At 41.8% G+C, this 24,098-nt stretch overlaps 1 protein-coding gene across 3 annotated transcripts in view; it reads left to right on the top strand.

Annotated features, from left to right (window-relative positions):
• Nucleotides 1-2,163: 2,163 nt before the first annotated feature.
• The window catches only part of IFT81 (intraflagellar transport 81), a 37,505-nt gene continuing 15,570 nt past the window's right edge, over nucleotides 2,164-24,098 (top strand). Inside the window, exons 1-11 of one of the 3 annotated variants that reach the window (XM_069030812.1) lie at nucleotides 2,164-2,224; nucleotides 2,589-2,753; nucleotides 3,659-3,762; nucleotides 4,730-4,910; nucleotides 7,800-7,889; nucleotides 8,942-9,007; nucleotides 9,326-9,436; nucleotides 10,660-10,744; nucleotides 16,866-17,029; nucleotides 19,278-19,373; nucleotides 21,165-21,311. In XM_069030812.1, the coding sequence (XP_068886913.1) occupies nucleotides 2,610-2,753; nucleotides 3,659-3,762; nucleotides 4,730-4,910; nucleotides 7,800-7,889; nucleotides 8,942-9,007; nucleotides 9,326-9,436; nucleotides 10,660-10,744; nucleotides 16,866-17,029; nucleotides 19,278-19,373; nucleotides 21,165-21,311 (1,188 nt within the window). In that variant the 5' untranslated portion in view covers nucleotides 2,164-2,224; nucleotides 2,589-2,609. Of the gene's footprint in view, nucleotides 2,225-2,268; nucleotides 2,754-3,658; nucleotides 3,763-4,729; nucleotides 4,911-6,414; nucleotides 6,566-7,799; nucleotides 7,890-8,941; nucleotides 9,008-9,325; nucleotides 9,437-10,659; nucleotides 10,745-16,865; nucleotides 17,030-19,277; nucleotides 19,374-21,164; nucleotides 21,312-24,098 lie in introns of those variants that run through there. The other 2 variants (XM_069030811.1, XM_069030813.1) reach the window with 2 other exon arrangements.

The following is a 24,098-nucleotide window of genomic DNA, read 5'->3' as shown; positions in this document are numbered from 1 at the left end:
TTGGGCAGTAATTTTGAGTATTCAGACACCACTGCAGACTGTAAACACCAAGCAGCAGGGGGGCAGCCTGGGTGCTGCATGTATGAAGAGCACAAAACTGATGGAAGGAAGGATCATGGTAACATAAAACTTTGAGGATGACACAGGATCTCTCACACTTTCCCCAGGTTGGAAAGTCCCACAAAACTCGGCTCCAATGTATGATTTTGCTCCTGCCTTCAATCACTTGAGCTTTCAAACACGTCAACAAGTTCAGCCAGCCCAGTTCTAACAATGTCTGGTCATGGAGGTCTCCTTTCCAAGAGTCAGAACAATCAGACTTCATGGATTTCAATCTCACCATCTTTTTCTTCTTATCCTGGCATTTTCTAAAGTTTTCAATCTTCCTCTTCTTTATCTTTAATGTTACAGAGAAATGAGAAGAGGTGAACAGTCCTTTCCTTCTTGGAAGGTGTGAGGACTGGAATAGTCTCATGCAAAGGAAAATCTTAGAACAGCAGCCTTGCACTGTACCCAGCACAGATCCCTCTCCATCCTCACCACAACTGCCCTCCCCTCAGCACTGAGGAAGGAAGGATGTGCATCAGTATTTACAGAAACAGTGTTTCTCTTGGATTAAGTGATGGGGAACTCACAAGCACCTCCATCAGAAATAAAATTCTCATCTGCGCTCAGTGTTCTGCATGCTCAAAATACTCATCAGAAAAAACTGTAACTGATACCAGGAAAGCATGACAAGGGAAAGCAGATCTCTTCTGGGAACTTGTAGGTAAATACGACTCCTAAAGGTCAGTATATGGACTGAAAGCACAAAGGAAACATGATCTGGTTTTAAAGTTCAAATCCAGGAGTCAGGAGACTTGGATTATGTTCCTGGCTCTACCACAGCTTTCATGCCCAACTTCAAGGCACCCGCCCATCCCCTTTGTCACTTCATTTAACCAGTTAAAAGCTCGGACACCAATCAGTGTCACTTCTCAGCCTTCCTGTGAAGACCAATAAATTTTATGAAATTATTTTATGAAGCGTTTTCTGTTTCTCAGAAGGAAAAGAGGAGATAATCTAAGATAGTCGCAGTGCTTAGAATTGCAAAGTATTACATTTATGGCTGCTACTTACTGAGTCAAATTCTGCAGTGATTTACAACCTGTGCATTTCAATTGGCACCAATTTAACATGACTCACTGCATATTTTAATCCATCATCTGGGGACTCACATGGGATTCTAAGACTATCCAAGAACCTAATTGAAATAGCAGAGAGGCTCGAAAATCCAACTATTTCAGGCCTAAGCATGGCTTTTGAAGGATCTGCGAGAACAAACTTGCAGACTGAGAGATTTCATGAGCAAGTTTGACTTTAATTTGTAGTCTGGTTTGGATTGTTTGGTGTTTTTAAAGCTGCTGTCCTTATTTCAGATTTATGCACTACATATTTATTGCTACTTTGAGGCACGCTGACAACTGATGTTCAGCCTCGAGGACATAAATTTGCCATTTGCCCCAGCTGAAGCCTGGGCCCAGGACTGGCTGTTCCTGTTCCACACAGATCCTCTGTGCACCTTTCCATTTCAAAGGAATTAAGTAACCGTTCACCTGACACGTACATCAGCCACACTTGACATCCCTTTGTGCTGTCAAAGGCTGCCAGAAATCTTAATTGGGTAACTGCAGCAATCTGTTTGTACATCTCCTACACATGCGACAACAACCTCCCTCAGAAGGAGCCGCAGAGCCAAGTTTATCCTCCAGAGGCTGAATCTCGGACCTATTTCTGCCGCTCCTCGCACTTGTGCTGTGAAGGAGCCCCACCAGAGACTTGCCCTGTGCCGTGTCCGCCCCAACACCCCGTCAGCGGCCTCCGCCGCAATTCCCGGGCTGCTCGCGGCGGGAAGGGGACGGGACGGGACTGCGTTTTCCAGCGGGCCGCCGGGCGCAGCGGGAAGGACTGCCCGGGCTATGCTGTGGGGACACCGGGAGGGCTCCCGGTGCGGCGGGCTCCACGCTGTGCCAGCCGGTCGCGAGGGCAGCGATCCACGATCCGCCGGTGCCGGTGCCGGTGCCGGTCGCGGTCCCTCACCGTTCGGCCGCGCCCCCTCATGACCAGGCCACGCCCCGTCCCCGATGACCACGCCCCCTCACCGGCCGGCCCCGGCTCGGTTGGCGCCGCTCAGCGGTGGCGCCGGTAGTGACGTCACCGCCATGTCCTGGCAACCGTCCCCGCGGTAACGGCGCGCGGGAGGCTCCGGTCGAGGCCTCCCCGCTGCCGGCCCGGGCCCCCCGCCCGCAGCCCCCGCCGGGGCCCGGCCTGCCCCGCTGCCTGCCCCTCTGCCGGCCCCGCTGCCTGCCCCGCTACCGGCCCCACCACCGGCCCCGCTGCCGGCCCCGCTACCGGCCCCGCTGCCGGCCCCTCTGCCGGCCCCGCTGCCGGCCCCGCTGCCGGCCCCGCTGCCTGCCCCGCTACCGGCCCCGCTGCCTGCCCCGCTACCGGCCCCGCTGCCGGCCCCGCTGCCGGCCCCGCTGCCGGCGCTGAGGGGGCGGCCGGACCCGGTCACCGCCCCCCCGGCATCTGCTCTGTCTTCTCTGCAGAGGTTTTCCCGGGACACGGTTATGGGTGACCAAATCCAGTTCATTGTTGAGAAGCTCAATCAGGAGCCCTTCAGGAAGAGCTACAATTTGATCTCCTTTGACTCCCTGGAGTCGCTGCAGCTGCTGCAGCTGCTCAGTGATGTTCTGGGGGAGATTGACCCGAAGGTAAGGAGGGCACTCAGAGGTGCTCAGACCTCCTGAGGTGGCTTGACACTGGAATTTGCTTTTATTTAGGTCTGGCTCAGTATAATCCTGCGGCGTGTTTATTTCACCAAAACAGCTTGTATGAATCTTCCAGGAAATAAATGTGCCTGGCAAGGATCCTTCCTGCCTATGCATCTGAGTGCTCTTGGCAAACCCGCAATTGTTTCTTGGGACAGGGAGGCAGCATACTTGTCCCCCAGAGGCTGATGACTATATTTTTCCTGTGAAATTAAGGATACAGATCTTGGTTCATACTGACAATTGTGTTAAGTCAAAGTCAGGCTGTGTCTTGCACACAGCAAGGGCAGGAACTGAGCAAGAACTGAACCTCACGACTGTGCTGTTGCAATGGAGATTAAATCCCTGTCCTTGGAGGCTGCCAAAAGTGTGTGTGAGACCAGAAGGGACCATTCATACACCTGGGATGTGGATATCTGTGCCTTGGAGTGCCGGGATATCTGACTTCCTGGGTGGATGTGGTCAGTGTGACTGCACAGATGAGATCCCATGAGCAGGAAGAAGGTATTCCTGGAGTAAATTGACCTGAACGCTCATGTTGCAGGAAAATCCATTAGAAGAGAATTGAAGTTTGGTGATTTAAGGGATGTTCCCTACAGAGCATCTCACTATTATCTGGTAAATTAATAAAGTCACTTCTTTCAGTGTTGCCAGTTAATTAACATCACTTGGACAAACAAGTTTATAAAAATAATAATAACAATTGATTATAGTAAATAATATAGTGTTATCCTAATAATTAGCAATTATTACATTGATTGTTTTATAATAAATAGTTACAATAATTTTTACTATATTCATAGTAATTAATAAAGAAAAATTACCTATTTAATTTATAAACCGTTTAGCATGCTGTCGACATTAGAGAGGAGCTGCCAGAACAAACAGCTAAAAGAATGCTGAATCTCCTCGGAATCCTCAAATACAAACCTCCCGGGACTGTGTCAGACCTGTGAGTACCTTTTTGCCTACAAATCGTGTTAAAACGCCTTGTTTAGGTGGGATGGTAAGGACCTTTGGTTGGGGTGAGCGCTGCTGCGCCGTCCCCGTGGCCGCCGGGGTGGGACCCCAGGTGTGGCTGCCGGTGGGCGCTGCCCGCACCTGCGCAGGTGCAGCGGCGGCTGCGGCCGGCAGAGGGCGCCGCCCGCCCGGCGGGGTCGCCCCGGTCCCGGTCCCGGTCCCGGTCCCGGTCCCGGTCCCGGTCCCGGTCCCGGTCCGGTCTCACCTGCGCCAGGTGATCCCAAATCCCGCGCTGCTCCCCGCTCTGCCCCCGCTCTTCCTGTCACAGGAAACGAGGAGTTGTCGCTGCTGGCTTTATCCTTTTTAGTGTGTTACGGGGTTTTTATCCGACTCGAGGTAGAAGAATTGGGAGCCTAAATTGCAGACTTGCAGCTCAGGATGGTTTGGGCTGGAAGGGACCTTAAAGAGTATCTGTTCCAACCCGCTGCCATAGGCGGGGACGCTTTTCACTAGACCAGGTTGCTCAGAGCTCCATCCAGCCTGGCCTTGGACACTTCCAGGGATGGGGCAGCCACAGCTTCTCTGGGCAACCTGTGCCAGGGCATCACCATCCTCACAGGGAAGAATTACTTCCTAATATCTAATCCAACTGTGCCCTCTGTCACTGTGAGGCCACTCCCCCTTGTCCTGGTGCTCAAGGCCCTGGTAAAAAGTTCCTCTCCATCTCTATTTTGTGCTCCCTTCAGGTTCTGGAATGTGCAAATCCCTCAGCCTTCTCTTTTCCAGGCTGATCAAACCCAATTCTCAGCCTCATCAAGAGCGTTTTCTCTTCTAACAGCATTACGAAAATCATGAGGCAAGTGGAGAAGGAATGTCAAAACATTGCAGATTTTTTGTTCCAAGCCAGCATTCTTTTGTTTGAGATTTATTGGCATTTTCTCTTGGTTGGTTCCATACAGGAGTGCTTTTCGCCAAGGGCTGGTTACTGGAAGCAAACTTGTAATTCATCCTGTCTTACATTGGCTTCTTCAGAGGACCAATGAACTCAAGAAAAGAGCTTACCTGGCACGTTTCTTAGTGAAATTGGAAGTGCCAGCAGAGTTCCTACAGGATGATACTGTGGCTGAGTTCAACAAACAGGTACCATTTCTCATGAATGCCAACATTTTACATTAATTAAAGTGCCAATGGGAGGAGGGATAAATGAATCAGGAAGTTAATGCTGGGATACATGTTCAAGTGAGTTATGTTAGGAGCTTGTTGGAATCAAGGATAAGCAAAGATTCATAACAAAAAGTAGATGTCTTGACCACTTTTCTTCCAATAACCCTGAAATTATATATTAATAAGTAGCATTGAATTAAAAGGCCTTAAGCCCATTAAGTACTGGGTGCCAAATAATGTTCAGAGCCATGTTGGCTTAGACAGACTTATAGTTCTTAATTTTTGAACAGGTTTGGGGTTTTTCTCTATGAAATATGACCTGGATATTTTTAACTTCATGAATTACCACTTCAAACAAGTCCAGAAAATGTTATGACCAGAAGAAGAAGACCTAATTGTCCATTGATTGTATTTGGTAGTCATGATAGTCAATTGATAGTATTTGATGCCTAATACTTGTATTAGCCTTATTCCACTTTTACTTTAACCATGTATTTTTTTGTGAATAAGGACAAGATTTCTTTTTTTCTGTGCTGACATTCCTACTTATTATGTTCCCACTTCTTTTGTGAGCATTAAATGTTGGTTTTAGATAGACTGGGTGGGTTTGAAATGTAAAACTCGAAGTGAACCAAAGTTTTGGGTTTATTATCTGAGGTACATATTTACTTAATTTTTTTCCAGTTTTCTGTGCCTTTTGTTCTGTAAAACCACAGTGGTTCTGAGTGTTTGTAAGAGGTAACTTGATCTATTAACTGTGCACCAGCAAAGCTGAACAGTCTGACTGAGGCTTGACTAAGCCTTTTATTTTTTTGTTACCTCTAACAATATTGGATTTATACCTTGAAATAACTCAGCAGAAGTAGCAGAGATAGAAAGGAATGCAGATTGTATGTTTTGTTCAGTATGTCACAGCTTTAATGTGTATAAATATCCACCTCCATAATTTCCATTACGTAAGATGTGTTCCTTTTTGGGATTACAGTAATAGAACCATCTTATTAAACTAATACCCTGCTGATTAATTCAAAACAGAAGCTGGGGTAATAGAATGCCTTACTGCAATATAACATGACAGTGCAAATATTTAGATACTAATGAATTAAACAATTAGCCTAAATTATTTAGATACAGTCTTGCAGTGGTGTCTTTTAAGGGAAATTTCAAAAAGCAGAGTTCGGACACCTTATAACATGGTCAAGTTTTATGGGTGTGTAGAATTAAACTCAAATGTACTTTTGTAAATTACTTATAGAACATACTCAGCAACCTGCCACCTTCCCAGCTGTGTTGTGATTTAGACATTGGATTGCCTGCAATATATAATTTAAGAAATAAGCAACTTCAGGCATTAATCTAGTTGTTTAGGCTTCAGTGAGTTGCTTGCAGGTACCAGATATCTCCCTTTCCTTATAGGGAAATATCCATATCCAAAAACCTGGGTGGTTTTTTGGTCATTTGAGCGTGTCCTTTATTTCAGGTACAGGTGGGGCACCCACAGTGAAAAGTGAGAACCATTTTTTGTTACGATCCATCAAACTGTGCTCTGCTCTTGTTTGAATCCTGCCATTGGCCTTGAAATTTTACATTCCAATGAGGAAAAGACTTATGGAACTCCTCATTTGACAGAGGTAGACACACAAAGGAAAACTCTTGGACACCAGCAGTTGCTCAGAGACCACCTCCTCTTTAATTTTTGTTAAAGGATTTCCAGAGTGCAAAAGGGGTATTGTGGAAGCCAGTTGGGCTTTACTCTTGCATTTTGTAACTCGTTTCTCCTTGTCCAGCCTGTGCATTCCTTGTCACACCTTTATTTGCCACTTAATCCAGCTCTTTATGATTTTATCTTCTCCTCCTTAGCCATTTTATTGCTATTTTTTTAAAATTCCTTCCAGCTTGTCAGTGTGTGCTTGATACTGAAACAACCAGAACTGAGCAGAACGCTCTGGGTGCTGCTTCCCCAGGGTTTTATAGAAGGGAGTTGCTGCTTCACTGCTCAGGGCTGTGATGCCTTTGTTTGAACTCGTCTTTGCTGTTGCTATTTGGTATTCACCTTTCATATCAACTGCTCTTTCCAGGAAGTAAAAAATGACTTGATACTCTCCTTTTAGATTTTTCCATCTCATTGAAGGGCTGTTTCTGTGGAGATTATCTTTCCTTATACCTCAGCTTGCGTTTCTCCGAGTTGAATCTAAATTTATTTCCTCTCCATATTTCTAAACTCTTGCTGTCCCCTGTTATTTCTCTACCCACACAGACTTTCACACTGCCTCTCAGTTTAAGATTCCTGGTGGGCAAAGTACTGGTGTGGAAGTAGCACACTGTCTCCTTGTCTCTGAGCGCTGAGCTGCATCTATCAATCTCTGGGATGTTCTGAGGGTTATGCAACGTGTCACAGCCATTTCTCACGTGTTAACTCAGCTCTGTTCTTGGGCCACTCTGGAAAGTCACCAATTGCTTCCATCAAGATTGTTGTTAGAGCAAACTCTTCCTTTTGGGGCTGATAAATTTGTATATGTGGTATATACAGATGTATAGTAAGAGAGAGTAATTTGTTAATTTGTCCCTCTCAAGTGATGTCTTATCTTCCTGTTTTGCAAATACACTGTGTATTACAAAAGATGAAAATACTGAGGAAATTGTGAAGTTCTGATTGTCCCTTTAAATGGAAGATAATGCACTGTGATTTTATTTTTATTTCTGCTTTAGAAGTTGACAGGCTTTTGCAGTGAAAAAATGCCTTTTTATCTTGTTCTCACCGTATTTCTATGTCTACATTTACTGTCTTAGTGGTAAAACAGTGTGTTGATCTGAAAATCCATAGACACAGAGCTCATTCTGCCTGATTTCCATTTCATTTTACAGTATGAAGAACTCATGGAAGCATTTAAAAACCTACATAAGGAGCACGAGCAGCTCAAAATATCTGGTTTATCTACTGCAGAAATAAGAAGGGTAAAAAAACTCCACAATTTTTTATTTAGTTGGTTTTTTGAATGTCAGTTCCATGTTTGTTGGCTTTGTGGACAGTGTGAGAGCCGTGGAGGCCAGAGCTGGTGGGCACTGCAGCTGCCTCTTGAAACTGCTCTCTGTTGGCAAACAGAAAGTCCTCGCTCGTGTTTAGAGCTGAGCTTTCTGAAGCAGATTGGGGAACAAGGCTGCCAAGACTCTGTGCAGCATGATTTCCAAATATTAGAACTCCATTTCCTCTGAATGCAAGCTGATACAAAGCCTTTTGCTTTCCTGATAGTGGCTAATAATTCCAGAGGGTGTTGAATGAACTAAGAGCTTAAGTCAACAGAAATGATGAACCCACATGGCTCAAGTGTTAAGTAGAGGTATTTGCTCTGTTTCAGCAGAATAATTAAGCTTGTGTACAGCTTTGCAGTGGACACACAGACAAGCCAAGCAAATGTTCAGATAAGGTCTACATTTGGAGAATTCATTTTCCTTTCTCTCATAACTATCAATCTGTGGAGCCCTGCTGTTGTAAAATAGGACTAAAGGAGAATAATAATCAGATACATATTTCAGCACTAGAAAGTGTTTCTTTTAAGACAGTTTTAATACAAAAAGTGGCAGCAGACATCGCTCATAAGCAACTTCATGCAAATTGGTCTGCCAGGAAGTGGGTAATGCTGGTGACATTAAGAACATATGTCAGACTGCATCAGATGTTGAATTCATGCTGATTTTTCCTTGGTAGTTTCTGTTTGTTTGTTTTTATTTTAGAGAAATCCACCTGCTTTTATTTTAAATGTTCACATTAATACTCAAGGATGCAGATGAAGAATGTTAGCATAAAGAGAGTGGGAACTGTGGGGGAAGTAAGAGAGAAGAGAGATTGGAATCCTGGATGTTTGATCACAGATCAATAAAATTATAACCGCCTCCGTGTATTCAGGGAATAATTCTGATTTTCATATCAATTTGAAGAGAATTCAGTCCAATCCAATATACATGGGGAATAAACTAATATTTCTTTATTTGTTTTTCCTGCTTTTTAGGACATCAGTGCAATGGAAGAGGAGAAAGATCAACTGGCCAAAAGAGTAGAGCGTCTTAAGAAGAGGGTAATAAGAGAAGTAACACTCCTACATTTCAGTGTCATAATCCTTGGCCTGCAACTCTGATTTTGGAATGCAAACAAGGATTAAGATAAACACACTGTATGTCTAGGAAGGAATCAAGTAACTAATTGACCTACAGGGAATCTCCCCAGGCGTTGATCCAGAGCTTTTAAGAATCTCGAGTCCAGTACTTTGCTGTCATTTCTGAGTAGTAACGTGTATGGAAGTGAAGTGCTAAGTGGGCTTGTGAGACATATGATCTCTTTAATGTATTTCTCAACTATCTGACAGCAACATGCACTATTTATCCACTTGCTGTAGGTGGAGACAGTACAAAATCATCAACGGATGCTTGAAATAGCAAGACAGCTTCGCTTAGAGAAGGAGAGAGAAGAATCTCTGGCTCAACAGAAACAAGAACAAAAAAGTCAGGTACTGGCATAACAACATACCTGCTAAAATAAAGAGTTGTTGATGTTTGTTTGGGAATCGTGCATTTTAGAAATACATCAGGAACAACAGTAGTTGGGAGAATTTCTCCCAACCCCAGAAAATTAAATCCCATGTAAAAGATCTGTGTACATTTTAAAGGAAGAGGCTTGCTTGACCTTACAAGTTTTGAACACCACAGTGAAGGTACTTGGCTGCCTCAGCTCCCACTGACATCATCCTTTAGCATTCCCAGGAAACGTTCCATGACTTACTGCCGGAGCACCCGAAGGGAACTCTTCATATTTATGGTAGTGAGCAAATGTTTCCTTAGTTTGATTTCTGTCTCTGTGATCTGCACGAAGATTTCAGGGGCTGGGCAACACAGCAAATGCCTCATCTTTTTCTAGGGTGGGGGCAATATGTATTCAGGAGCAGCCTTGGGATTTACAGCCCTAAATCTGGGAAAAATGATGTCCTGAGAAGCCCTTAGAGCTGTTGACATCCAAGTGTAAGGGTGGGTTTTATTCCTGACCTGTGTAAAATCCAGTGCCATTTTGTTGCACCATCTCACCAAATTCTGTAGCCTGAACTTCACTAAAATGGGAAAAGCCCTCAGATTTCTCACAGTGCAGTCTGTGTGTCTGGATGTGGGATCAATGGGAATCAGTGGCCTCTCAGGCTACCGGGTCTTTGCTTGAGCCTGAGTGAGATCACGACTAAAATGAATGTGATGTCCAGCTAATTCCAGTTCTTACTACACATCTCTCTAAGTCACAAAAATGCAAATCAGCTGGGTCTTGTTTGGCAGGAAGCTTTCCAGACTGCTTTCAGGATGGACAGTGGATTGCTGTGACAACTCAGCTGCATTGCAGGATAAGGAGAGTTATCTGCTGCAATCCTGATGCCTGCTGCCTTTTGTTGTTGTAATGTTCAAGCCACTCATATTTTTGTTTGAAAACTGTTGGATGAATTTCTGCCATCAGAGAAAATATAACTTGGGAGAACAAGAACACTCTTCTCAATTAACAGGAGAGAATACCAACTAAACCCAGGCCAAGTGTTGAAAATTTGATCTGGCACATTCCCTTGTGAGACAGAAAATCACCAGATGTTAGAGCTGCCATGTTTTGTGTTTGGGGTTTTTTTGGGGCTCCGTTGGTTTAGTTGTTTGCACATGGATTTCCAAGGAATGAGCTTGTGTGTGTCCAATTGTCTTTCCAAAGTTGTTCCATGCAGAGCAGAGACTGCAGAGAGCCCAGGTCCAGCTGAAGGAGATGCAGCACGTGGTGGCAGATTCAAAACCAGAAAGTAAGTGGGGCTTTTCCTGTTGCATCCTAGGTTAGTGTGATGCAAAACATGCTATAGAATGGTGTATAAATTACTTCCAAAGTGATAGAATCTGACTACTTCTCAATTTAAATTTAGTAAACCGAGTCATTGTCCTACTCTTGAAAAGAGCATTTACTATTTCAGTTGCATCACACAACTGCTTTGGCAGCTCTTCTGAGTTAGAGGATTTTTTTCAGTCACCACATCGTAGCATTGTTATTATTTTGTAATTTAACTTTGATTTTTTTAATGATTTTCATCTGCCACTGAACCACAAGTGGAACTAAAGGAGTATCTGAACCATATTCTGTACTCATAGGGACTTGCAGTGGATTTTATAACTGTTCCTTTTTTGCAGTAGCTATCAGAGAGTTTATACAGCAAAGCTGTGTCAACATTTCTATTTCAGTTCCTGGGTTTTTTTAAGGCCAATGGAAACTCGGTGGGTTCAGTTCACAGAAGCAAAGGTAACATAATAAAAAGCCAGTAAATATATCATTTAATCATTGAGATGAAAATAAAGTTAACATATTTAATTTCCTTATCTCGAGTCCTGCTTGCAGGGGAAAAAACAAAAAGTATTTAGATGTTCCTAATCAAAGCTTGGAGTCATTACTTAAGAAAACTTGTGTTGAAATTTTGCCCAAACAAAGACCTCAGGACTCAGCTTTGTAATTGCTTTCCCCAGTTACAAAGGCACTGCCTGTAGCAGCAATTACAGAATGCCAACTGTGGGGTTTTTTAATAATTGAAATTAGGTGACCACAGTGCACTGAATAGGTTCCATTTATTTTAAAAGCTTTGTTGGTCTACAAGATAGCACAATTTATTTCATTTTGAAAATTCCCTTTGGCTGCAGTTTGGTACCTCAGCTGCCTCCTGGTATCAGTGTAGCCTTGTCTGCTGACAGTGCAACAGCTGGATTTTCACTGGATCCTTCCCTTTAAAAGAAACTTCTTGCATTTTTAATACTTCAGGTGTTTTTACTGCCTAAATAAGATAAAATGTTCAAAGTTGCTGCTAATGAGCAGAAGCTTTGTTGTTTGTCTTATGGATTTGATTACTTCACTTTATAATTAATTTTACATTTAAGGAAGTGTAAAGGAACTCTGTAAGGAATGCAACTAGCACATATTCTTGAGTATCATTAGCATGCAATTAGCATCAGCCTGCTTGAGCTGTGCCAGGAGAATACGCCTTGTGGTTGGTAGGATTTTAACTCTTAGAAACATAATATTTAGAAGACTTTGAATTGTATCATTAATTGTTATGAGCTGCTACAAAACAGCTGAAAGTGATCATGCTGGTTCACAGAACACTCCTTCCCTGTTTATTAATTTGAGTCCTTCCCTTTTATTAACTTCAATCTTTCCCTGTTTAATAACTTCAGTTGTACTCAGGATATTGTTTAGAGAGGGATTTGCTGCTGGTAGCACTAAGTAATATAAATTTTCATATTCTGGAGGGGTTTTTTGTGGTCTTTGTTGTACTGAATATGAACAGTGTTTTTATGAACCCTGGCCTCTGGTCTGAATAACCACAACCCAGCTCACACTTACTCTGCAAGATTGACATCATCTTGCTTTGAGTATCTCTGCTGCACAAACAGAAATTGATAACATGAAGAAACAAACCAAATCAGTGAATTCTTGATCTCTGTCCATTTTCCAGGACATTACTGGTTACTTTATTGGCAGAAATATGAAGATGGGAATGAGTAGCTGGAAAATATTGATTAAAAGAATGTGTTAAAATGATTTGTTGATGAACAGTAAAATGTGTAATTTATAAACTTCATTAAGTTAATATGTAGAAATAGATTTAGAACACTGAGAACTTCAAAGATACTTGTCAAAGAGGAATTGCTTTTTACAGATGCCTGTTTCATTCTTGATGAAATTTAGGAACCTATTACTTAAATATTCCACTTGGTATAAAAAATTAATATTTTTCTCTTCCACACAATGATCTTTTCCTAAAATTCCAAATTTAAATTATCTCCTCCAACACTGCAGACCACATTACAATTAAAGTTATAGAACTGTTTACTAAAGGAGACTGGCTTAGGTGGAACTTTATTTCATCTTGAAATGATTTTTTTTATTATAAAGTCACTGTCCATTGATGCAAGGTCGTGGTAAAGTGCTTTTAAGATAATTTGATATCTGTGATGAGAAGTCTGGTTGGTAAAAAAAAAATTGGTAAAAAAAAATTGGTGGCGTTGCTATGGTTGACTTTTTTAAGGTCATTAACTCTTTTGAACAAACAAGGCAGCAAAAATTCAATGTGGTCTGTGTTAAAAGGATTAAAAGGAGTTTAGTGGAAGTTTTAGAGAAATGGAATGGGTGTTTGGCTCTTTTTTTTTTTTTGTATTTACACCAGATTCTTGAAAGAAAATAATGAATGATCACTGGTGAAATAAAAATAGAGGAATGACTGAATAATGAGGAGACTGTTGATTCGAAGTGACCATCATCACTCAGGAAGCCAAGCCCATGCCAACAAGACATACTTTAAAGAACAGCAAAATTCCATTATATTCCTCTAGGAATAATGTATATGCAAGATATTTATGGCATGTGGGGCTCTTCCCTGAGAAGGGTCTGAGAAGAATTTGTGGGTCAGGTGTGAGAATGGGAGAGCTGGAGCTCCCACTGTCATACATGGGGTGCCTTCCCTGCATTTATTTCTGGGAGAAAATGCCAGAGGAGTTTCTTTGCCTCTGGGTTTGGCTCTGGCACATCCAGCCCTGCAGCCCCGGGCCAATTCAACATTCAAGAAGAGCTCTGAAAGGTCAGAGAGGTTTCAAAGAGCTCTAGTCATAATTACAAACATGGAAAGCAGAACTTAGAATCACAAATTCAGGAAGCTTTTTGGTTTTTCAAGGATATATCGAAGGGATGATTGATCTGCCAGTGTTTGCATGTCCCAGGTCTCTGTTTAAGAGAGGGAAAGTGGGAGTGGTGTTATTGGAAGCTGTGGAGGGAATCATTTCTGCCTTTGTGGCTGCAGAAAGGGAAGGGAAGGATTTGATGCTGGAAGTCTGTTCTAGACTTGGTCATGGCCTTCCCATGTGGTATTAAATAAATTGTTGGCAGAGAGTCTGTGAAATGAGTGTCCCTCTCTCTTTTTTCCCCCTTTTAAAAACTGAGTTCCTGTTGCAAATGGTTCTGGTCCAGGATGCCCAGTTGGCAGCCTGTGGAGGGAAAAGAAGTGGGATTCTGAGCACAAGGTTAATCAAGTTTTAGCTCCATTAACAGAATTATGGAGAGAAAATTGCCTCTCTTCTACATGACTGAGCAAGCACGAATAAACTCTTTCTCCCATCCCTCTCTTTATAATAATAATAAAAAAATCTGAATGGAAAACATGAGGAGTTGCTCTGAATAGCTCTCCACATGTAAATACGTGGTTGGCAGAAGCTTGCTAAAATAACCTGAGGGCACAGAGCCAGATTTCTGTGCCGCTTACGTGTGTAGATTTTGTAACCACAAGTCAATGTTGAAACATTAAAAACAGAATTTATATGTGTAATGGAAAGATCTGAAGTATGCTGGCCTTTCTTCCCCTCTAGCCTGGGAATTTGCAAAAGAATGTTTTTCACTGAAAAAAACCCTCAAACCAGGAGCTGCCCTGTGTTTTGGTTTTTAAGGTTGTGTTAAGAGGCAAAAGTAGCTCTTAGGTAGTTACTTCTCCATGGGTTGAGTTGTATAGGAGGAAAAATATATCCAATGTATTCAGGAAAGAAATGACATTAGTCATGAGGGATGTTGACATCGTGTCTTTCCCCATCAGAATATCAAGCTTTAACTTGTTTTGTTGCTCCATCAGGACTCAGAATGACACAGAACCACTCAGGGGGTAACAGGACTTGGTAGCAGCTCCGAGGTTATTTGAGAAATAAATCAGATTGTGATCAAGGTTATACCCTGTGAAGTCAGAAGTTCCCTGCTCTTACCAAAGCTCTTGTGGTTCTTTGCTAAGTTTCTTGTCATATCTACAACAAATCCTTTAGGCATGTACATTTTCATCAGAAAACTGGAGTAGCACAAGAAATGAAGTATAGGTTATATATGCAGGTTTCTTTGCTGCTAAAAAAGTCAAGAAATTGATTAAATTAAAACACTAATATTTCATATCAGAATAATTTGATATCACATTGATTTCCACACCAAAGATTTTGGTTATAAATATCAGATTGGGAGTGGTGTTCCAGTCCGTTCTGAGGTGATAATTCAGCTCACAGGGTACGTGGGAAGCAGCTTTGCTGCATTTGCAGAGGTGGGAGATTTCTAGTGAGACATAAAATGTGGTCCCTCCTGCCCAGCTCTGTCGCGGGCTGAGGAAGATTGGAATCGAGTTCTTCTGGAGGAAAGAAGTGGGAAATCTCTCCCAGAAAGTCCCAGTGTGTTTCCCAGGGTGCAGCTGCAGTGCCAAGTGCACGATGGCTGTTCCACAGGCAGAGCAACTCCACTCTCCCTCTCCAAAACCAGTCTGGGGGCTGTTTGTTTTGATAAATGACCCTTCCACGAAGGGGAAAAGGTCCTGTGGTAGTGTTGCTTTCCATAAACACAGAAATCAACCAACTGGGAAAGAGGAATTCCCACTCATTTTTACTTTCTGTTGACTCGACTTCGTTGGCAGTGCTGCTTTCCCCAGGGCCTGTTTTCTTTCTCCCAGTTCTTGAGGTTTTCTCAAGAGCTGATGGCTTATTTCCCTTCTGGCAGCTTTCCTGTCAGAGTGGGCTGGGAGCAGGGCTCAGGAGGATCTCTCAGGACACTGATTTAGAGGTAAATGGCAGCAGAAAAACGGGGCCCCCTTTTCCTGGGCTCTTTCACTTTGTCCTGACCTTTCCCTTTGGCAGTCAGGCTTCTCAGCCTGAGAACCAAAAGCTGTTTTCATCTACATCCTTTCCCATCTCCGTTTCAGCAGCATCAGCTGTACTTTTGTATCTCTGTGCTCAACTTTTCTCTGCTTGTGCAGTAAATGAAAGAGATGGAAATTGTGAACTTCTTGTTTTCCTTGGCATTTCATCACAATTCCCATCTTCTCCCTAATATGGAGAGAACCAAAATCCCAACCCTAGCAAGTTGTTTGAAAAGGAGAAAGAACCCTGGATGCTTACCTTTTAGTCACCTAGATCATGAAAAATACTCTGAAATACTCATTCCCACTCTCATCTGATGTGCAACTTCCACATCTTGTAGTCCTTGGCACAGTTGTCTCAGAGGAATAATTGCACTGAACAGCCTGTTGTCAGTGGAGACTGTGCAGTGTAATTTAAATAGATGTTTCCTTTTATTCTGTTGCATTTTTCTCTCTGTGAATTGTTCTTATCTGCATGTACTTGGGTTTATTTATAAAAGATCTGTTAAGGAGCCTGAATTACTCTGCCTAGAAAGAGCCAAGTCCTCCTAAGCCTGGTGAGGTGTAGGTGCATCAGGCTAGTGTCCAGCAGAGCTTATAAATGGGGTTGCTTTTTTCTATTGGATTGTTATTTTCTGCATTCTCAGTCTATAAACTGTCCTGAGAATAAATGTTTGTTCTTTCAAGAAGAAATCTTCACAGGGAGGCAATCTGGGTTCCAGCAATGTAAAGGACCCTTAAAGTAGGCATACATTAAACTTTGCCCATTTTAAGGCCTTTTCAGATGCCAGATGGAAAAAAGTTTTATTTTAAGCAGGACTCTCCAAGGATATAATAAATCTGTCAATGAGGTAGGACAAATTAAGATTTTTCTACAGATAAGGGTTCAGTGGCTGTTTATATCAGTGCTGTGTGTTGAATTTTTTCTGATTCAGCTGGAGTTTCATGTGAGATGGGGTTTACTTGTTATTAATGAGAAGAGTCTCTCAAGGAGCTGATAGTTATATGTTAGAGATAGAGGTGCATAATAAATCCTCTTATATTGTTTAACAATCCAGATTAAAAATTTAAATCCAGTAACTCCCCCTTTCTTTGAGCACTGAAAAGAAGACTCAAATGTTATGCTGTTGTTATTGTAATCAGCTGCTAAATACTTTCATGTGTTGGGGAAATCAAACTTAGTTATCTGCTACATTTCTTTTATAGACACTCACTGATTTGATTTGTTTTTAAGGTTTAATGAAGAAACTAGAAGAGGAGATAAATTTCAATTCCTACCTGGTTACTGAAAAAATGCCCAGAGAGATGGAAAGTAAAAAGACTTCAGTGTATTTCTTAAAAAAGGTGGCTGCAGAGCCAGCCATGACTCAAGCTGATCTCACTGCACTGGAAAGTGAGGTGAGGGACCAAGGTCACACTTAATTTGTGTTCTGTAGCATGGTCTGAGCTTCCTGGACTTTGCAATGTTCTTATCCCTACTTCATATCCTGGAGAAAATGTTTCATTCCCAGAGGAACATCCCTTCAGTTGTAAAACCAAAGGTGTCTTAATCACTAAATGCAAACTCTCTGATAAGGTTTTTTTTAAAATACCCACAAAAGAAACATGAACAAACCAACCCCAATCCAAACCCCAAACCCAAACATATCCTTAGGTGCTATTGAGGAAATTGTGTTAATTTAGCACTAAAGAGCTGATTTTTCTTCTCTTCAGATTTCACTTGACTGAAGCTCTCCCTGCCATTGAGGGGGTTTATACCAACACAAACAGAGCTTATGGAGGGAACAGCATTCCCTGAGGGATGTATCCTCACAAGATGATGCCTTAATCCACGTGCAGTAGCTCAGAACTCTTCAGTGTTTGGAAGAGCCCTGCATTGTTTGGTTTAGTTTTTAAGACCAAAGAAAATTTGGGCATCAAATACTTGATTCACCTTTCTGGGTTTTTTCATAAGTTAAAAGCAAATAGTCTTAGAAAAACCCTTATTTGTCAGATATATCCAGAACATGCAGAGGGATTTATTGCCACAGAAGTACATTTATATATTCACTCAATGAAGTTTTCATATTTGCATAATCCTAAATAAAAATAATTTATGAAATATTATGTCCTAGAAGAATTTGGAGGAATGCTAATTATTAGTATTTCTATTGATGATATGATGAAGATTTACACCAATGTTAGAGGCAAGAAGAATAGTCCTACATCGTAAATGTCTTCTCTTACCAGTTTAATACTCCTGGGATTCCCAGTTCAGGCCATGAAACAGAGATAATGAGGAAACAGAGTATCCATCTTAAGGGATGACAGCATTAATAAATGGCAGATTAGGGCTGAAATAATAAACCAGCTCTGTGATTCAGCCTCTGCTTTCCTAGATTAGTTCCTCTAATCAAAACAATATTTGTGGCTGCAGTTATGTCTTCCAGGCATGCTTGAAACCCTGTTTTGCACATTTCTTTTCCAAGACTGTTGTTTGGTTTATGGCAATATTTTAAAAAGCTTTATGTTTTTTTCCTCTTTCTCCATGATGTAACCTTTGATTTGTTATATTTTGAAAGTATCTTCTTCTTGAAAGATAATAGAAACATGTCATACACTTGGCTGTTATCACAGCATGGCCTTAGGCAGCTTTTTTTTTTTAAGTCAGCCTTTTATTATCTCAGTGCCTTAAAAAGGAGCTGAACTGCACTAAGCATGCTTCCACCATGCATTTTACAATATAAAACCCAGGAACTTATTCACAGAAGGGAATTCTTAAGCCATTTTAAAATTCAAGCCTGTTCTACCACTAATAACATAGAATTCACAGGGGAGTTGGGGATTTTTCCCAGGTGTTGGAGTATTTTTAGTCCTCTTGAGCAGTTTATTTGAGATTCTCAGTTTTCCAAGCACATGGATATTGCTCCCAGAACTGCCAGGGTGATGCCCAGCACTGTCCCTGTTATGGTTCTGATTCCACAGGATTGCAGCACATGTTTGCACTGCAGCAGCAGAGAATTAAAGGAAGGTTGCTGTGACTGTGTTTGCCATGGCTGGTGAGAGTCCTGGTGCACTGGGAAAGCTGGAATCTGCAGTCTGGTGTGGCTGAGAGCTCCAGGTGCAGCAGCTCTGAAGCTTTGACTGGGATGAAGCTCAGCAGTTTGGGAGTAAAGACAATCAAGTGCATCTTGTGGCAGGAGGAGGAAGGCACCACAGACCTGGAATATGATGGTCTGTGACTCTACAAAGTGTTGATGAAATCTTTATCACTTAATCTTTATTTGCTTCCCTTTGAACTTATGTTTAAAGGGTTCAATGAAAGGGAATTTTAGTTCATGTCAATAAAATCACATTTTTCACTCAGTATGTGGCAATATCAGTCTCTTTTCTATCAACTCACTGCATTTTCTCTCCACATGCACCAGTTTACTTCATTTTCAGGGCCAACATCATGGTTCTGCCTTATCATAAAGGCACAGAACTGGAAATCCAAAACCAGCCTCTTCCTGGCCAATACTTAATGACTCATGGAGCTTTTTGGGTCTGTTTCTCTTTTAAAAAAAGGAACTGGCTGGATTGTAAATCTGGGTTGCAAAGCATTTAATTCTTGGAGAAGACAAAGAGACCAAGCTCTGTTTCCTTAGTTTTCCACTCTGTCTTGCAGATAAATGAAGTCAATGCACAAATGAATCAGCTTATTGAGAAAAGGATGATGAAGTATGAGCCAACTGATAGTAAATTCTCCATGTATCGCCAGCAGGTAAGAAGGAACGAAATGTGTTTTAAGCAGAAGCAGGAGAGAAAATCAGTCACTGATTGGTTTATGTGCTGATTTTTTCCTTTGATTTATCAAGCAGAAACCAGTAGAAATACAGAATAATGGAGGACAAAAGGAAAATAAAGAGCTGTTGAACATATGTATGTTTAGGGCTGAGTCAAATGTTGCTTTCAGTCGTGTCAGTGAATGTTTTGACTGCTGTCCTTGCATCACAGCAGTTCTGGAAGGAGCATTTTGCAGGAGCTATTTTGGTAAAGTTCCAGCTGTGGATGGATTCTTACAAGGCAGCATGAGGGCTGCCTGCTGCAGTTCTGTCCCTTCCTTGTGTCTGACCACATGCCATTTTCCTCCATTGCATCTCATAAGAAGGAGTTCTTTGATTTCTCATCCTGAGGCTATAAAATAATCTTGCTACAAAATAGGCTGTCTGGTCCAGGCTTAGTAAATTCCCAAGTTATAAAAAGGATTTATGAACTCAGAGATTTTCAGAGCTTATGCAGGAACCTGAGCGCTTCCTTTTCCAGGCAACCTGCACCACTGCTAATTTTATGGACGATTTTCAGTGTGATGCTTATGGTGACAGGCTTGAAAAATAAAAGACTTAAGGAAAATGTATCAGTGGGAGGGAAAAAATGGGGATAAGATGTGTACTGGAGTTCAGTCGCAACCACGACGTGAAACACCGTTTTATTTTGGAAGAGATGCTCTTCCTGAAAGAAAATCCTGCTCTGGAATGTGCTGGGACCAAGGAGGGTCCACCCCAGGAGCTGAGGTTGCTGCTGGGAGCTCAGAGCCTGTGGTGCTCTTTGCTTTCTTCTGCCAGGGCCTGGGTTCTGTTTCACAAAATAATCAGCTCTGTTGTCCCCTGGTTTGTCACCACAGACACCTCATGCAGCAAAGAGCTGAGCTCCCACCCCAGCACAATTCTGTTGGAGATTTTTTTAGGAAGAAAGCTGGTCCTCTCAGCTGAGTGTGAGAAAGCTGGTGTGTTTTGGCTTCATTTTTTTCTAAGTTTTCCCTTTCACTTGAAGAAACCAGCCATGCCTTAAATTCCTGCACCTGCATTTAAATGAATGTGTTGTGTTATTTTAGAATATTTTTCAACAGGATACTTTGGTAAGAGAAAAATGCTTTTTTAAAAAATCCTTGAACTAATGTATACTTCTGTTCCCAAATCTGTTCTGGTCAAAACTCAGGTACTATTAAATATTCAGTCTTGTATAAAGTATTATTTTTTAAGTGCTTTATTTTCTAGAGTCAGAAAAAAGAAAGAATAATCTGTAATCTACACTATTTTTGTACTTTATTGCTTTATTCATCATCTTCTAGCTATTTGCCAAGATTTAGTGGCTCAGTTCTGCTTTAGTGCAACATATTTCTGTAGGTTGGAGTAGGTTGGAGTTATAAAAATCTGTATTATGACATTTGTGAAATCTTGGATAACTTTCCAGTTAAGCCATGTTGGTGTACCTTACATATGCACCAAGAGGGACTAAGCAGAAGAAATGGAGCAGCTAAAATGCCTGCCTTTTTCCTCAATGAAAATGAAAAGATGAGGTGAAGAAATGTAAATCTAAAATGTAAAATAGATCAGCTTGAATCTGGGAAAAAAGGCTGTGCTGGAAACCTCATCCAAATTGGAGAAAGTTGGGATGCTGCAGCCAACTTCAGTGAGGTTGTGGTTTAACCTGCTGTATGTAATTTATGCATTTTATCTAGAAATCATTTTTCTCCTGGTTGAACAAGGCAATTTTTACATTAATGATCTTGCAGGCTTCTATAATTTCCCGGAAAAAGGAAGCCAAGGCAGAAGAGCTTCAGGCTGCCAAGGAAGAGATGTCCAGCCTGGAGAGGCAGATGGAGCAGAAGAGCAGTCAGGCCCATGAGCTGGAAGGCTCCGAAGTCCTGACTGAGGAGGAGGTAGGGATTTGTAGCTGTTTTCAAATTACTGATTTCTGTTATTCACATTGTGCCTATTCCATTGCAAGGTATACAAGGACTCAGTGTTGGGCTGTCTTAACATTCCAGCCAAAATAATGGCAATATCATCCCAGTGGTGTGATGGTGAATAACTAACTATAAAGGTCAATATGATTATAAATAATATAGAAAGTCTGTATGATTATAAAGCATAATACCAGTGATTATCAGAGATGTAATTAGTCCTCTGGTATTTATTACCCACAAAACTTCTTACTTAAAACCCAGATTTCCCAGACCCTCCTGAAGTTTACCTGCAACACCGACTTTGACTGGCACAGACAGTCTGGCCTAGGCAAAGTGAGATTTGCAGCTGCACTTCTCAAAGCAGCTTTTTCTGCTTCAAAAGTTTGCCAAGAATAAGGGAGCTGCAGTTTGGTACTGGTTTGTCAGCAAAATAAATTAGCTTTTCTTCAGACATTAATTTTTCCCAGTTGGGAAGAATACTGCTAAGGGAACTTACAGGCAGCATCACTAAACTAAAGAGAATTTTATCTGCATCCTTCTCTGACAATATCATTCTCTCACGGATTGTCTTTTTTTGCACTGTCATCATTTAGCCAGAGGCACACACTCTTTGCTTGCTTGTTCTTTGTTTTTGTGCTTTTTTTACATACTACTAAATACAGGGAACGCCCTTTTTAGAAGGAACTCCCTTCCTAATCCCATAGGATGTGCCTGCTCCACAAAATCAGTTACTTTTAAAGGAATCTGAAAGTGTGGATGAAAAGTACAGGTGGGAGTAATGGCATGGAGACGTGGAAAATGAAGATGTTGGTTTCTCTTCCCATGACACACTGTACCCTTTCCTTAGGTAGCAATAATAAGGAACCCCCTGCATTAGATTTCTCTCCACTCCAACGTTTTCAGCTCCACTGGGCACGTTGCTGGAGTCTTCAACAAGTTTTTAAGCAAAACTAAAAGCAGAAATATGATAATTTGTGTTTTGTGACATGTGATGGAAAGAAGTGTTTAATTAATCAACAAGAATGTATTACCAAGACAGCAGCATATGTTCTACATTATCTGCACAGGCACTGTAAGGTAAGAAATAATTGTGCCTATTCTTCAGGGAGACAAGAAACTGATCCCTAGAAATTTGAGGAGAACAGGGTAGGAAGGAAACCTCATAACCTTGTAAAAGGCTTAGTAATGAAAAGCTCAAGTTAATTGTCTGACACGAGGAAGTGGCTCAATACAGAAAAAAGACAAGACCTGTTTTGGACATGACCTGCATTCCTTTTGGTCAAATATGTTCTGCTTTTGATTTTTAAAATATTTTCAAGTCTTCATTTTGCAGAGTGAAGGATAAATGACCGAGCAATTTGGAGAAAACCATTGGCTTAAAATCAGAATTGTTTGTCTTTTCATAAGAAGCATTTCCTGGTTTGTAAAATACTTTCTGCAAGGAAATGTGTATTGGCAAGGAAGCCAATATATAAATCCATGTCCTGTTTGTGTTTATTACTTCCTTCAGTGAAGTGCAGTGGTACTCACAGGCACCAGTGCAAAGGGTGTTTCCTGTCCCTAAAAGCTAGGAAAGGATTTGAATTCTTGATGGTTTTTGATCATTTCTGTTTCAAAGGTCATGGTTTCCTCATCTGGAAAGTGGAGACAGTGATACTTAATTCTTTGTAAATGTCTACTACCAAAATTGCTGCACAGGGCCTTGGTGCTGTAGATTCTGCATCTCCTCAAAGTCCATGGCAAATGCACAGAGCCAGTCCTGCCTCAGACTGGGGGTGTGAGGAGCCAGGACTGAGAGAAGAGACAGGATTGGCACGGAAGAGGTGATGAAGCAAAAGTGGTGTGAGCAGGTTCTCCCTCCCCAGTGAAAGTCTCGGTTCCTCACTCCCAGCCAACCTTCTGCTGTAGGTTTGTTTCTGATATGTTCTGCTTTAGGATTTGTATTTTCTGGTTCAGTGCTCTGCTGCTCCAGCTTTGAGCCAATAGCAAAGGAAATGTTGATTAATGTGGTGGTGAGTCAGTGCTGCAGTTCAGGGGTTCCTGGGGACAGGAGGAGTTGTACATTCAACCTTCACACTCTGACAGCCCAGAGCTTCCTTACACTTTTCTCTTCCAGTCACACGTTTGACATTTAGTTCCTCCATTTTTAAGAAGGGAGAAAGAGGGGTTTTTAACAAATAGCTTTGCTGTCTTAAATGTAAATGGATTTTTTATCCTATCAGCATGCTACAGTTGAATCAAAGGACTGGTTTTCTCCTATACCCAGCATTTCTAATCTTTGCCTTATCTCACTTTACTCTGTCCTCTTACATCCCATGGCACTCTCAAGACTAGGCAGTAGAAGAATCAGCACCTTCCTAACTTGTGCTCCCAAACCAGCATTTGGATCTCCAGTTGAGCTAGTCTTAGCCTTTCATTCACCAAAAGGTCAAGCCTGGCCTAGGTTTTTAGGTGCCAGTGTTTTGCTTTTTTCTATAGTCATGAAAAGCATTCCACTAGGTTTGAGAGGTTGTACACCTGGGTAGCACTCAGGAGAAACAGCAGGGTATAACCAATTCATTTACATCAAACACAGAAAAGTAGGAATAAATTGTCTGCTTCAGGGATTATGAAATCTTTTTAAGTACTTCAAACAAAGTGCAGTGAGCAGGGGGCACAGTTGGCAGCTCCTCGCTGCAGCTGTCACATCCTGAAAATTAGGGAATCACATGTTGGCACTTGGAATGCTGGATGGTTCAATTACAAGTGATCCTAGGTAAA

Source organism: Aphelocoma coerulescens, chromosome 15, assembly GCF_041296385.1.
Source record: "Aphelocoma coerulescens isolate FSJ_1873_10779 chromosome 15, UR_Acoe_1.0, whole genome shotgun sequence".
Taxonomy (NCBI): domain Eukaryota; kingdom Metazoa; phylum Chordata; class Aves; order Passeriformes; family Corvidae; genus Aphelocoma; species Aphelocoma coerulescens.
This window is presented reverse-complemented; position numbering and strand designations above follow the sequence as displayed.